The sequence below is a fragment of the Chiloscyllium plagiosum genome, chromosome 29 (genome assembly GCF_004010195.1).
Source record: "Chiloscyllium plagiosum isolate BGI_BamShark_2017 chromosome 29, ASM401019v2, whole genome shotgun sequence".
Lineage (NCBI taxonomy): Eukaryota > Metazoa > Chordata > Chondrichthyes > Orectolobiformes > Hemiscylliidae > Chiloscyllium > Chiloscyllium plagiosum.
The window spans coordinates 4,160,761-4,175,828 of record NC_057738.1 but is presented as its reverse complement, the minus strand read 5'-3'; the positions used below and the strand labels follow the sequence as shown (position 1 = coordinate 4,175,828).

The 15,068-nt window shown below is 40.8% G+C and overlaps 1 protein-coding gene across 3 annotated transcripts in view; it reads right to left on the bottom strand.

Annotated features, from left to right (window-relative positions):
• The window catches only part of c29h18orf21 (chromosome 29 C18orf21 homolog), a 64,121-nt gene that overhangs the window by 32,621 nt on the left and 16,432 nt on the right, over window positions 1–15,068 (bottom strand). For 2 of the 3 annotated variants that reach the window (XM_043719055.1, XM_043719056.1), the window contains exon 2: window positions 2,376–2,491. In XM_043719055.1, the coding sequence (XP_043574990.1) occupies window positions 2,376–2,467 (92 nt within the window). In that variant the 5' untranslated portion in view covers window positions 2,468–2,491. Of the gene's footprint in view, window positions 1–2,375; window positions 2,492–9,095; window positions 9,101–15,068 lie in introns of all 3 variants that reach the window. The other variant, XM_043719057.1, reaches the window with a different exon arrangement.

The following is a 15,068-nucleotide window of genomic DNA, read 5'->3' as shown; positions in this document are numbered from 1 at the left end:
GCTGCCAGAGGAAGTGGAGGAGGCTGGTACAATTGCAACATTTAAAAGGCATTTGAATGGGTATATGAATAGGAAGAGTTTGGAGGGATATGGGCCGGGTGCTGGCAGGTGGGACTAGATTGGGTTGGGATATCTGGTTGGCATGGACGGTTTGGACTGAAGGGTCTGTTTCCATGCTGTACATCTCTATGACTCTATGTTTACCAAAGACATCTCTAATACAGATACATACTCAAAGTTTGTGAGAAGATTTGTAGCTCGGTGCTCGTTGTTGTGGTTCTGTTAGCCGAGCTGGGAATTTGTGTTGCAGACATTTCCTCCCCTGTCTAGGTGACATCCTCAATGCTTGGGAGCCTCCTGTGAAGCGCTTCTGTGATCTTTCCTCCAGCATTTACAGTGGTTTGTCTCTGCTGCTTCCGGTTGTCAGTTCCAGCTGTCCGTTGCAGTGGTCGGTATATTGGGTCCAGGTCGATGTGCTTATTGATTGAATCTGTGGATGAGTGCCATGCCTCTAGGAATTCCCTGGCTGTTCTCTGTTTGGCTTGTCCTATAATAGTAGTGTTGTCCCTGTTGAACTCATGTTGCATGTCATCTGCGTGTGTGGCTACTAAGGATAGCTGGTCATGTTGTTTTGTGGCTAGTTGGTGTTCATGGATGCGAATCGTTAACTGTCTTCCTGTTTGTCCTATGTAGTGTTTTGTGCAGTCCTTGCATGGGAATTTGTACACATCGATTTTGCTCATGCTGGGTATCGGGTTCTGGGACAGTTCGACTGGGACAACACTACTATTATAGGACAACCCAAACAGAGAACAGCCAGGGAATTCCTAGAGGCATGGCACTCATCCACAGATTCAATCAATACGCACATCGACCTGGACCCCAATATACCGACCACTGCAGCGGACAGCTGGAACTCACAACCGGAAGCGGCAGAGACAAACCACTATAAATGCCGGAGGAAACATCACAGAAGCGCTTCACAGGAGGCTCCCAAGCACTGAGGATGTCACCTAGGCAGGGGACGATACGTTTGCAACACAAATTCCCAGCTCGGCGAACAGAACCATAACAACAGATACTTACTGGAGACCTCTCAGCAAATATTGACACACGCCTGCTGATCTTTCACAACAGTGACCCATACTTGGCTACTGTTGCCCCTTTGGCAACATTTGGACTCAATAATTGAGTCAGATACATCACTGCAGGATAAATGTTGCATTACTGTAAGACAGAATAAAAGAATTTCCTGCATAAACCAAACCCAATAAATTCCACCAGAAATATTTTAGCTTAAAGCCAGCTAAGTCAAAATGCAGGATCATGGCAATTTTTAAGCCCAAACTGGCTCACAACCGGAAAAAAATTGAGAAGCACTGGTTTAGAAAGGCATAATGGAGCCAAACTTTCAGCAATTGAATTCCTTTACAAGGATACTATAGACTGGGAATAATCCAAACAAGATTGGCCAACCACAGCTACTCTACAAGATTTCCTTTAAGGTGAAAAAGAGGAAGCTTGAAAAGTGACATAGAAGTCTGAACTCCACTTTGCCATAATATAAAATACACTTCTTCAGCTGCCCAGCACCCTACAATAAATCCATCTCAGGGAGAAGGACCATGAATAATGAAAAAGCAATTTCTTCCAATCTCCAAAGGAGTCTTTGAGTTTTTCAATTTTTGTGATTCCCTAAACTGCAAGATTGTTTTTTCACAGTCTCAGCAAATTGAAACTGACAGAATTCATTCCTGAGGATTCACTCAAACCTAAGATTCCCAGTCAATCCAAATCTTCCCCTCCGACTAAAAGAAATTCTCTGTACCCAAACTCCAGCATCCACATATAAAAATAATATTTTAAAATGCACTACAGCTAAATGCATTAACAGAGGTGATGAAGCACTGACGTAATCATGACCAAATTAACAGAGATCCTAAAAATGAAGTGAGAGAAAGTTGTTTCTTTCCAATGTTCCCCTGGCAGAGTTGTTTAAAACTATTTTATCCTTTAGTTTTAATTGGTGATTATTGCAAACAAGTTTCTTTCTGCCATAATTACTAAAAATATTAGTGCAAATAAAGGACTGAAAATAGGGAAATAGTTATTACATCAAAATCATTAAAACCACCAAAAATCAGTTTCTTGACAGTTTAAAAAGAGGGACTATGAACAAAATGGCACAAGCAGGCAGATGCAAAATTATGCTAATACCTCAATTTGTGAATTATCTGGTCATTTTCATAAGTTGATCCACTTGAAGTCTCAGTTTGTCAGGAAATAATCTGCACACTACATTTTTCGGTTCATTAACATGGCAGCAACAGCAATGAAAAAGGCTGATTAAAATTATCCACTCATCTGTTACTTACAAAAGGTAGCGTGCTTCTGCGGGACAAGCGTCCTTCAGCTGAAAGGCTAACTTCTTGAGAGATTGCAGTCTTTTCACAACACTAGTGGCCATGTTACATCAGTGGAAAATAATGATCTAGAAAAAATACAAAGTATGCAAATAAATACTAATTACTAATAGCCAGAGTCCGCTGATACTCCGTATTGCTTCCAACTGTGCACACACTGCAATCCAGAAATGTGTGAAGAGAAAATGAGGTCTGCAGATGCTGGAGATCAGAGATGGAACTGTGCACACACTGCAATCCAGAAATGTGCACAATTCCAAAAATGCCTCATGATTACAATTCCAATGACATCAGACACAAAGTAATAACACTTATGCAAGGTAAGGGGAGGGAGGTCAGAGAGCAAGGATGTGATGAAGGGGATTGGTAGAAGGAGGCCTGGTAGGAGAGAGAGGGCAGTGTTGGGGTGAAGGGGAGGAACAGCTTTGTGAGAGTGAGGATGGGACCACAGCCTCTGCTTCTCCCAACCCTTGCCCCTTCCAAGATATCCCCCTTTTCCTCTGCAAAGCTGACCCCTTCTTCCCTCTTCACAGCGAGAATAAATTTAAAGCCAAACCTAGTATGTGTACATGTGTCCAGATGAATTTCACATGCCTGGTGTATATGTTTGTGGTGTCAATAAACATGGCCTTATTACCAAAAGATTGTTCACATAAAAAAAGTATGCTTCATCATAGTAACGCTTCAGTCTTGAACTTTCCATGAGGAATCCACAGATCAAACCCCAACCTTCCCAACTCTAAAGCTGCAGGGTGCTCCATCAATTTCTCCACTCAATGAGGAATTAACACTACCCTTTCTCAAACTTGCCAAAGGTCACCTTGGGGGCACGATAGTATTTGTAAATAATGTGGACAAGATGGTCGTAGCCACCCAGTTGACGATGCTCCGGATTAAACAATTTGGTGCACAAATACAGCAACTACCTGACATCAGTAGGTGCAGCTTAGAGCCATTAGCAAAACATCATTTTTGGTGCTTGATTCCTGCCTGGCTGGAATTTTAACGGACCTGCTTAACAGAGAGCACTATATATCTAAGCATAGTTGTCTCCAAACAGTAGAAATGTAAATTTAAAGACCAAAGTTATGTTAAAGCTGTATAAAGCTCCAGTTAAACAAATTTGGAATTCTGAATTCATATTAGTAGTGAATTTTAGTACGTATTGCACAGCTTCTCCACAATACAACTATTCTGGTACTATTCTTGAAATGGTTGAAATGATGAGGGAAATGTGGTATAGACTAGGTTGCATTTCCTCAAATACAGAAAATTAAGGAAGCAACTAATTGAGATTTAAAACGATCAAGAGTTTACAAGATATCGAGAAAGAAAATTTTCTTAAATAAACTTCAGAACAGTTTTAATAATAATCTTAAGATTTGCACTACACAAGAAATCCCTTCCGCATCATACAAGGACTACTTAAAACTTAGAACCCTCTGCACCTCCTACAACTCTATGTAAATCTCAAAAAGCATGCAACACTGCTTAGGCCTTTGTTATGAAAGGTTTTTAGAAATTAAGTTTATAGTAACATACCAAGTAAACAGTATTAGGATATGGATGATACAGGATTTAATTAAATGACAGAACAGTCTTGGTTTACTGCTCCTTCCATGTTCCTTTCTAAAGATTTAAAGGTAAAGTAGGTATACAAAGCTCTCCAGCGATTCAACTTTGTAAACCAGAGGTTTTGACGCTGTACACAAGGTCCCATAGCATTTTAGTCTGACAATCACTTAAACAATTCAAACTTAATATTGCATTCAGCTGATTTTCTTTAACTTCTTAATCTCATTTGTCTCAGTCGGTATGGTGGCTCAGTGGTTAGCATGCTGTCTCATAGCGCCAGAGTTCAGGGTTCAATTCCAACCTCGGGTGACTGTCTGCGTAGAGTTTGCACATTCTCCCAGTGTCTGTATGCTGCAGTTTCCTCTCAATCCAAAGATGTGTAGGTTAAGTGAATTGGCCATGCTAAATTGCCCATAATGTTCAGGGATGTGTAGGGGAGGTGCATTAGTTAGGGGTAAATGTAGAGTACTGTAATGGGGTAGAATAACAGGTCTGGGTGGGTTACTCTTCGGAGGATCAGTGTGGACTTGTTGATCCAAATGGCCTGTTTCCACACTGGAGTTTCAATGAAGAGGGAAAGTCATTGACAAAACAAATAATAATTGTGCTCAAGAATTTGGTAGAGAGACAACCTTTTTTGAACAACTAGCTTGTGTGAAAGTAATTCTGCAATACTATCAAGTTAGGGGTTCAAAACTTTGACCCAGTGACAATGAAGAACCAGTGATGTAGTTCCAAGTATCAATGAAGTGCAACTTTGTGGGGAAGCAAGAGGTGGAGGCCTTCCAGTACACCTGCTGTCCTTAAACTTTGAAGTAGCAGAGGTTAAGTGTAAAAGAAGCTTTGGCAAGTGCGGCTACATTCTATGCGGGTGGTAGACAGTGCAATGGTGATAGAGAGAGTGAACCGTTGACATGGAGGATAGTGTGCCAATAAAGTGGCTTTGACTTTCGAGTATTGTTGAAGGCTGCACCTCATCCAAGTATGCGCATAGTATTCGATCACATTTGCCTTTGGTGTACAAGGCTTAATTAGGGGCAGCAAGAATGGATGAGGTGGTGAGCTACTCATAAACCAAATGAGCTGCTCTCAGTTACCATGTGTGGGCTGTCAAGTTTATGTTCAATGTGATCTTTAGGATGTTGATTCTGATTTCCCCATCAATTATACCACTGAAGATCAAGGGGAGATGGTTAGACTCTCTCTTATTGGAGATAGTTATTGCCTTGAATAAATGGAACAAATGCTGTTTATCACTCAGCAGCCTATTTGGCTCTTTGGGCCACATTTGGCTCTTTGTGGGTATTATCAGAGCAAATTGTGAACACTAACCACCAGGCAATCTTCAACAAAAATACCCACTTCTGACATAATGATGCAGGGAAAGCTATTGACTAAGCAGCCAATTTTGGTTCAGCTGAGGTTACTGTCCAAGGAATTTTGAACTAGTTAATCAGAAATATCAGTCCCAAGAAATTTCTGCAGCAATGTCTATGTATTGAGGTGATTGGCCTTGAACAACTCAATCATCTTCATTTGTGCTCCTAGATATGATTCTAAGCCACGCAGGCAGCATTCTCCAAACACCCCCAAATTCCTATTAACTTCAATTTGATTAGCATTCCTTGATACTACACTCTTAAAATGTTGCTACAGTGTCAAGGACAGTGATTCTGATCTCAGGTCTCAAATTCAACTCTCTTACCCACATTTAGATGAAACCTGTCAATCTGGAACACAGTGATTCAAAGAACTCAAACTACGTTGCTAATAGCAGATTATTAGGTGAGCAACATTATGAAAGCACATTGTATAAGTTGATTATATTTTGGATTATCTTTTTCATGCCAAATAAAATGAGCTGACAAGGGTTCTGCACAATGACTGGTCTGTGACTTGGTTACCATGGAGACTGGAGCCAAAATATGTATGCAATATTTCAGACCAGAGCCTACTGTTTTGCTATGGAAACAGACTGAGGATTGAGGTGTCAGTGGGGGAGCACTTTGGGGTCAGCAACCATAATTCTATTTGCTTTAAAATATAGTGATGGAAAAGGATAGACCAGATCTAAAAGTTGAAGTTCTAAATTGGAGAAAGGCCAATTTTGACAGTATTAGGCAAGAACTTTCGAAAGCTGATTGGAGGCAGATGTTCGCAGGTAAAGGGACGGCTGGAAAATGGGAAGCCTTCAGAAATGAGATAACAAGAATCCAGAGAAAGTATATTCCTGTCAGGGTGAAAGGAAAAGGTGGTAGGTATAGAGAATTCTGGATGATAAAGAAATTGGAGTGTTTGGTTAAGAAAAAGGAGGAAGCATATGTCAGGTATAGACAGGATAGATCGAGTGAATCCCTAGAAGAGTATAAAGAAAGTAGGAGTATATTTAAGAGGGAAATCAGGAGGGCAAAAAAAGGGGACATAAGATAGCTTTGACAAATAGAACTAAGGAGAATCCAAAGGGTTTTTACAAATATATTAAGGACAAAAGGGTAACTAGGGAGAGAATAGGGCTCCCTCAAAGACCAGCAAGGTGGCCTTTGTGTGGAGCCACAGAAAATGGGGGAGATACTAAATGAATATTTTGCATCAGTATTTACTGTGGAAAAGGTTATCGAAGATATAGACTGTAGGGAAATAGATGGTGACATCTTGCAAAATGTCCAGATTACAGAGGAGGAAGTGCTGGATGTCTTGAAACAGTAAAGGTGGATAAACCCCCAGGACCTGATCAGGTGTACCCGAGAACTCTGTGGGAAGTTAGAGAAGTGATTGCTGGGCCTCTTACTGAGATATTTGTATCATCAATAGTAGCAGGTGAGATGCCGGAAGACTGGAGGTTGGCAAACGTGGTGCCACTGTTTAAGAAGGGTGGTAAAGACAAGCCAGGGACCTATAGACCAGTGAGCCTGACATCGATGGTGGGCAAGTTGTGGGAGGGAATCCTGAGGGACAGGATGTACATGTATTTGGAAAGGCAAGGACTGATTCGGGATAGTCAACATGGCTTTGTGCATGGGAAATTATGAGGGGCATGGATAGGGTAAATAGGCAAAGTCTTTTCCGTGGGGTCCTGGAGTCCAGAACTAGAGGGCATAGGTTTAGGGTGAGAGGGGAAAGATATAAAAGAGACCTAAGGGGCAACCGTTTCACATAGAGGGTGGTACGTGTATGGAATGAGCTGCCGGAGGAAGTGGTGCAACATTTAAGAGGCATTTGGATGGGTCTATGAATAGGAAGGGTTTGGAGGGATATGGGCCGGGTGCTGGCAGGTGGGACTAGATTTGGTTGGGATATCTGGTTGGCATGGATGGGTTGGACCGAAGATGCTGTACATCTCTGTGACTATGAGGTGTTTTTGCTTTACTATAGATTTACAGACTCTCATTAAACATCACTGGATAGAATGGGAAAGAGAGAGAAGCACACAGACAAATATAAAATCTGCTGTGATGTGCAATGGGAGGAGGCTGTTTTGTCTATTGACTTGCAGGCAGAATGCTAAGGAAAGTTTGTCCATTCACTGAATAGAAGGAGCCTGAAGTGACTTAAGACTGGAAAATTCACCATAGCAGAGCTCAGAGAAGGAATCACTGAAGTGGGTCTTGCTGCCGAAAGTCGATTCAGGAATTCTCAGCAGACCAAAGAACAAAAGCTTTCAATAAATCACAGGATATGATAATTCAGCAAAACGAGGAGAAGTGAACTCATAGGAAGCTGGCAGTGACTGAATCATAGTTTATGAAGACTGCAATTCTGTGGACAGCATATGCAGCATGGATTATTGGTCATTTTAAGACATGAACAAGAACTCCTTTTTTTCCTGTATTATAGGTATCTAGTAGGTAGGTAACATCTAGTTGATGTTGATTATATAGTAACAAACATTCAATAGCATGACTACTGAATTCCCTCGTAACAAAATTCTGAGGTAACCATCAACAGAAACTGAACTAGACCAAACATATAAATGCTTTGGCTAAAACAGGAGGTCAAAGCTAGGAATTCTGAGGTGTGTAATTCACCTTAACTTCCAAAGCCTGTTCACCATCTACAAAGCACAAGTCAGGGGTGCATTGAATTTTCTCGTTTGCCTGGTTGAATGCAGGATCAACAGCAAGGACAAGGTAGCTTACTTGAATGACACCACCTTCAACATTCACTTCCTCCACTATTCCTCCTATGCACGGTGATAGCAGTGAACACCATCTAAAAGATGCACTGCAACAACTCGTCAGGGCTCCTTTGAACAAAATCTTCCAAACTTCCAACCTCTGCCATCGAGAGGGACAAAAGCAGATTCATGAAAGCACCCCACCCAAGAATTCCACTCCAAGGTTCCTCTATCCTCACTGGGTCAAAACCCTGGAACTCCTTAGCAGCATTGTAGATATACCCATCCACCATGACTCAATAATTCAGGAGGCGACTCATCACCACTTTCTCAAGTATGAATGGGCATGAACAATAAATACTGGCCTAGTCAGTGATGCCCACATCCCACAAACAATCAATCATTTTTTAAAAACCATAAGGAATCACATGACAAGATTCTAAACAATCACTAGAACTTCAAATATGTTCAAAAGTTTCAACTGAGGTCCTGACAGTAAATATTACTTGGTAACACTGCCACAAAACCTTCCATTACTATAGCTCATAGAGTGCATAGTACAGGAATGGGTCCTTCAGTTCACGATATCGTGCCAAACACGTTGCCATACTAAAGTCAACCGTCTGCCTGCCCTTGGTCCATATCCCTCCATTCCTTGCATATACATGTGCTTATCTAAAGTCTCTTAAACCCTCCTATCATATCTAGCCCCCTGATAGCACATTACAGACTCCTATGACGGTGTAAAAAACTTGCCCCTCACATCTCCCTCGAACTGCATTTCCCCCCTCCCACCTTAAATACATGCCCCTAGTTTTAGACATTTCAACTCTGGAAAAGAGAAGAGAAATGTATGCATCTCAATTTTATACAATTCTATCAAGTTTCCCCTCAGCCTCTGCTGCTCCAGAGAAAACAACCCAAGTTTTTCTAATCTCTCCTTATAGCTCATTCCCTCTGATCCAGGCAGCATCCTGATAAACCTTTTCTGCACCCTCTCCAAAGCCTCCACACATCCTTCCTGTGATGTGGCAACCAGAACTGAGCGCAATACTCTATGTGTGGCCTAGCCAAAGTCTTAGGAAGTTGCAACATGACATCCTATCTCTTGTACTCAATTCCTTGATCAATAAAGACAAGCATGCCATACACCTTGTTTACCATCCTATCTACTTGCACAGCCACTTTCAGGGAACTATGGACTTGAACCCCAAGATCTCTCTGTATATTGATCAATTGTAGGACCCTGAATAGCATTAAGAGGCAGCACATGGAGCAGTAATTGATTTTTTTTCTTAATTTTTTCACAGCACGAGGGCATCGCTGGCCAAGCCAGCATTTATTGCCCATCTCTGATTACCCAGAGGGTAGTTAAGAATCAACCACATTGCTGCGGGCCTGAGTCACATGTTTGCCAGACCAGGTAAGGATGACAGTTTCCTTCCCTAAAGGACATTTGTGAATCAGATGGGTTTTTCCAATATTTGACAATTGATTCATGGTCATCATTAAACTCTGACTTCCAGATATTACTGAGTTCAAATTATACCATCTGCCATGGTGGGATTTGAACCTGGGTCCCCAAAACATTACCTGGGTGTCTGGATTAACAGTCTAGCAAAAACACCACTAGACCATTGCTTCCCCTTGGAGGGATTATTCTGCTTTTTGCAGACAGGCCGTAGAAAGCTTGGCAATCTTTCACATAGTCAGGTAGCTGCACAGATGTAGTTGTATTGGAACTGCTTTGCTACCAACCTTAGCATAAACCACATCATCCGACACCACCCCTCCAACCGTAACAACCCAGGAGGAGCGGTTCCACCATAGAACACACCAGATGGCCTCCTTCTTTAGAGACCGCAATTTCCCTTCCCACGTGGTTAAAGATGCCCTCCAACGCATCTCATCCACATCCCGCACCGCCGCCCTCAAACCCCACCCCTCCAACCGTAACAAGGACAGAATCCCCCTGGTGCTCACCTTCCACCCTACCAACCTTTGCATAAACCACATCATCTGACCTCACTGCCTGCTTTGCTAGAGGCAGGAGTAATTCTGGAGAAGGCTTCAGCAATAACAACTAGTTTGATCAAGCCCCTGGCTTTTGGAACACATACAGCACTCAGACATTTCTTGATATCATGCAGAATGAACCAAAGTGGTTAATACCTGACATTTGAGATGGAGGAGCTCTCAGAAGGCTGAGAACAATCAATGGATCAGCACTTTTGTATAAATATAGGGGCAAATGCTTTAGTCATGTCTTTTGCATGCTCATATGGGGCTCTATTATTGAAGGTGGACAATTTTTGTAACATTCTCCTTGAGTTAGTTAACTGAACATCAGAATTCATGACCAATTATGGCAGAACATTGACCTGATCTGCTGGTTCTGGAATTGCTCAGCTCTGTGGTTACGGCATTCTGATTCGGCTTTAGCTTTCTCAGTTGACAGTTTAGTTTTAGGTGCATCTGTTGCTGCTCCTGGCATGCTCTTCTATACTCTTCATTAAGGCAAGGTTAATAACTAGTGTCAGGAATATGCCAGGTTCTAAGCTTATAGATTGAAATGGAATACAATACTGCTGCTGCCGACAACACCTCATAGATTCAGTTTTAAGCTGCTAGATCTAAATCTATCCTATTTAGCACAGCAACACTGGCACATAAATTGGACAGTAATCTACGACTTTGGTCCTGTGGCTGGTGATGAGACACAGCCTGGTAATCATGATCTTCAGGACTCGACCAGCTTAGTCAGTTTGAGAAAGTTTTGCTGGACATTGAAGTTCCATCGTCAGAGTCTACTGCATCGCTGCTACTTTTACTGTGCTTATTCCAAGGAATGTTTCATACGGCAGCATACTGATTGATTAGCTGAGGGAGGGCAATAGGTAGTAATCAGGTAGTTTTGTTATTATGCTTAGCCTAGTTCCTGAGAATGTTGAGGATTGTCAGAACTATTTAGTCTTGACTGGACATTGTTATATTGTCACCTCTACAGGTCTGTCCTGCTGATCAGAAAATCAATGCTATGAATTATGATAAGGAGTCTGAATCCAAGTCTGACTAAGTTAGCTGAAAGGTACAATTCTGAGGTTATGACTATGTAAGATTATTGCTGCATGAGTTAGTGAAGAGGACCTCTCAGGAATTTGGTCAGGTGCTCCTTCCTGATGTTAAACCTAGGTTAATCCTGCATGTTATGTCTAATTTTATTCTCATCTGAAATTTTATAGTAGTTTGATACAACTACTGGACTATTAGACTCTTTCAGAGAACAGAGAAGATGTAAGCATATTGCTGACAGTTTATATGGTGGCCAGACTAGTTAAAAAGATGGCAGATTTCCTTACCCAACATTATATGAAATGATCAAAATGTGTCGATGATAATCTGGTAGTTTTACGGTCACCACTGATAATTCCTTTTTATTCCTGAATTAAACAAACAAAATTTAAAGGTGCCAATGACAGGACTTGATCATTTGTGGTACAGCAACATTACCATTGTACCACCGTACCTGTGATTTTAGGAATCAAATGAAATAGTAGTATTCAACCCTTTACTTTGTCCTTTGTTTCTGTACTCACCTAAAATCAAGAAAGCCAAGTGCGAATATTTCCATTGCTCGTTAGTTAAACACAATGCAACAACTGAAGCATCACAGAGATCATCTTCAAACTACACTTGACGGTCCCTGCCCAGTAGCAAGAGCTAACATGGGAGCCAAGCCACTGCTTAAGGAGCTGGCAGCAACACGAACTTCAGTTTCTCCTGAAAACAGCAATGCTACTCTCAAAGTATACCTCAAAAATGCCATGCTGACCTGCCAGCTATGGAGTCAAAGAATAATAAAAATAATTTTTCTTACTATAGAACTTTAATGTATTAAAACATCCTAAAGGTACTTCACAGGAGTATTATAAGACAAAAAAATGACAAATATTTGGTCAACAAACTATGCTTTAAGGAATTTCTTAAAATTTGAGGGAGAGGGACAGAGAGAAGCAGGAAAGGAATTCCAGTTTTGGGTCTCAGCAATGAAAGGACAGCCATCAATCATGAAGCAATTAAAGTCAGGGATACTCGAGAGCATTGATGTTTTGTTGTAGGGTTGGAGATGAATACAAAAATAGGAGGGGCCTACACACAGGTATTGAAACAAAAAAGGGTTTTAAAAATGAAGGCATTGCTTAATCAGATTAGAGTTGGCCAACTAGTGTTGGGTTCACACAAGGATAGCAGGACTTTCGAAGTACTCAAGTTTACAAGGAAGGATATTTTGGGGGGGGGTGGGGAAGACAGGGTTGCGACTTCGTCAGGATAGAACAGATAGGTCTGCAGCCAACAAAAAAATAAGCACTTCAGCAGCAGAATCATAACTAAGTTAGCAAAAAGAGGTTACATTAACCCTTGGAATCATGTAAGCATGCGCTACAATAATGGACTGCAGCACTAGAGATAATTCTCTGAATCTACAACCTCATAACAGATAGAGAGTTGTACCCCTTTGCCTTAAAACTTTCAAGACTGCCTGAAAAAGAACATTCCAGCCTTTGAAATTATGTTAATCTATGAGGGAAGCACTGTATTCACAAAGTTATATGCTTGCTCCCATTTATTTCCATCCATTCCTGTCATTCCCATTCTTTTCAATATACATTTAGCTGTACTCTGAAATGAAAACTCAGAACACAATTCCTCAGCCTTAAATGTAATCCTGAAAATCTGAAGTACTGAGACATTCCTTCCATTAACCCTTACGAGGTTCTGAACTCCAAGTACACTTCCTTGACACAAAGTATCCGATATGAATCAGTCTGCCTCAAAACATTCGTTAGATATTTTTCCTTCTAATCTTTAATCCAATTTCTAGCCAGTCATCCGATAATTTTAAATTGATAATCAACAATGGCAAATCTGAACAAGTTGAAACCATTGTGCTATACTTCCATTGTACTGGAACCTTTTCCTGACCTCTGTCTCCTTTTAAAGCTGGTTAATTTTGGGGCTGTTCTGCACATCCTGTCAGTCAGATATTATACAGGTCACACCACACAAGTCTGTCCGCCCTCTGGCTTTCATTACATCAATGGAAAAAAAATGAAATAAAAAAGTGAAAAAAATGAAATGGTTCTAGTGCCTGTCATACTACAAATCTAAAATATGCAATGTGTTATTGAAGATGAATAATCTAAAATTGTACAAAAATACCTTCAACAGCTATATTGATGTTTTTGCATACATATCTGAAGTTAAGTATTTATATATATTGCAGTTCTAAAGAATAATTATATTACACTAGAAAAGTTCTCCCCTTCTCTCTTCACAGATGCTGCCAGACCTTGGAGTGCAGGTTCATAGCTCCATGAAAGTGGAGTCGCAGATAAATACGATAGTGAAAGCTGCATTTAGTATGCTTTCCTTTATTGGTCAGAGTACGGAGTACAGGAGTTGGGAGGTCATGTTGCAGCTGCACAGGACATTGGTTCAGCCACTTTTGGAATACTGCATGCAATTCTGGTCTCCTTCCTATCGGGAGGATGTTGTGAAACTTGAAAGGTTCAGGAGATTTACAAGGATGTTGCCAGGGTTGGAGGATTTGAGCTGTAGGGAGAGGTTGAATAGGCTGGGGCTGTTTTCCCTGGAGCATCAGAAGCTGAAGGGTGACCACAGGTTTATAAAATCATGATGGGGCATGGATAGGGTAAATAGACAAGGTCTTTTCCCTAGGGTGGGGGGGTCTAGAACTAGAGGGCATAGGTTTAAGGTGAGAGGGGAAAGATGTAAAAGAGACCTAAAGGGCAACTTTTTCACACAGAGGGTGGCATGTGTAGAATGTGCTGCTAGAGGAAGTTAAAAATCACAACACCAGGTTATAGTCCAACAGGTTTAATTGGAAGCACACTAGTGTTCTGCACATCCTGTCACTAGTGTGCTTCCAATTAAACCTGTTGGACTATAACCTGGTGTTGTGTGATTTTTAACTTTGTACACCCCAGTCCAACACCAGCACCACCAAATCATGACTGCTAGAGAAAGTGATGGAGCCTAGTTCAATTGCAACATTTAAAAGGCATCTGGATGGGTATATGAATAGGAAGGATATGGGCCTGGTGCTGGCAGGTGGGACTAGATTGGGTTGGGATATCTGGTCAGCATGGACAAGTTGGACCGAAGGGTCTGTTTCTATGCTGTACATCTCTATGACTCTATGACCTGATTTTCTCCAATACAAATTTCAGATGTCCAGCATCCGCGATATTTTGCTTTAATTTTACAGAAGTTGTGTGTTTAATGTTGAAATACGAGTCAATTAATGTGATCTGATTCACATACTAATATTTTTTGTTTCAAAATGTCAACTCAAAAGGATCAATAAGAAAATTGGTGGCATACAAACAAAAACCAAGACTCTCCCACACACAGTATTACTGTCTTTCTAGTTTAAAACACAACTAAGTAGATCATACGTAGAAGCTGTTAGTACTTGAAGCCAATTCAGTCTGTACATGTGAAGTCTAACCGTTGAAATAAGACATAAGCTCCCAATGTACAACTACCCATAAATAAATCTGCCTGGATCTGCTTAGGAGCTCTCACACCATACATAAGCAGCTTTATATTTCTTGTTACAACACAGCCAGCTGTTACCAGCATCCATTGTGATTATCTAGGGCAACAATTTCTACATAAAATCTAATTTGAAAATAGGACAATATGAATCCCATGTGATCTCAATTAATCAGAAGCTCAAATGGTCTATTGATTGCTCCATTGACTAATTTCATACACAATTTTAATTTCTCAAACTTGCTAATTGCAATCATTAGAAATCCCATTAAAAATACAGACTTAACTCAATTCTTAGTTAATTAAAAATATTATATTGTTCTTTCCAGAACTCTCCTTGGCTCAGTAATAGTTTATTTTGTCCTTCACAAATAAAT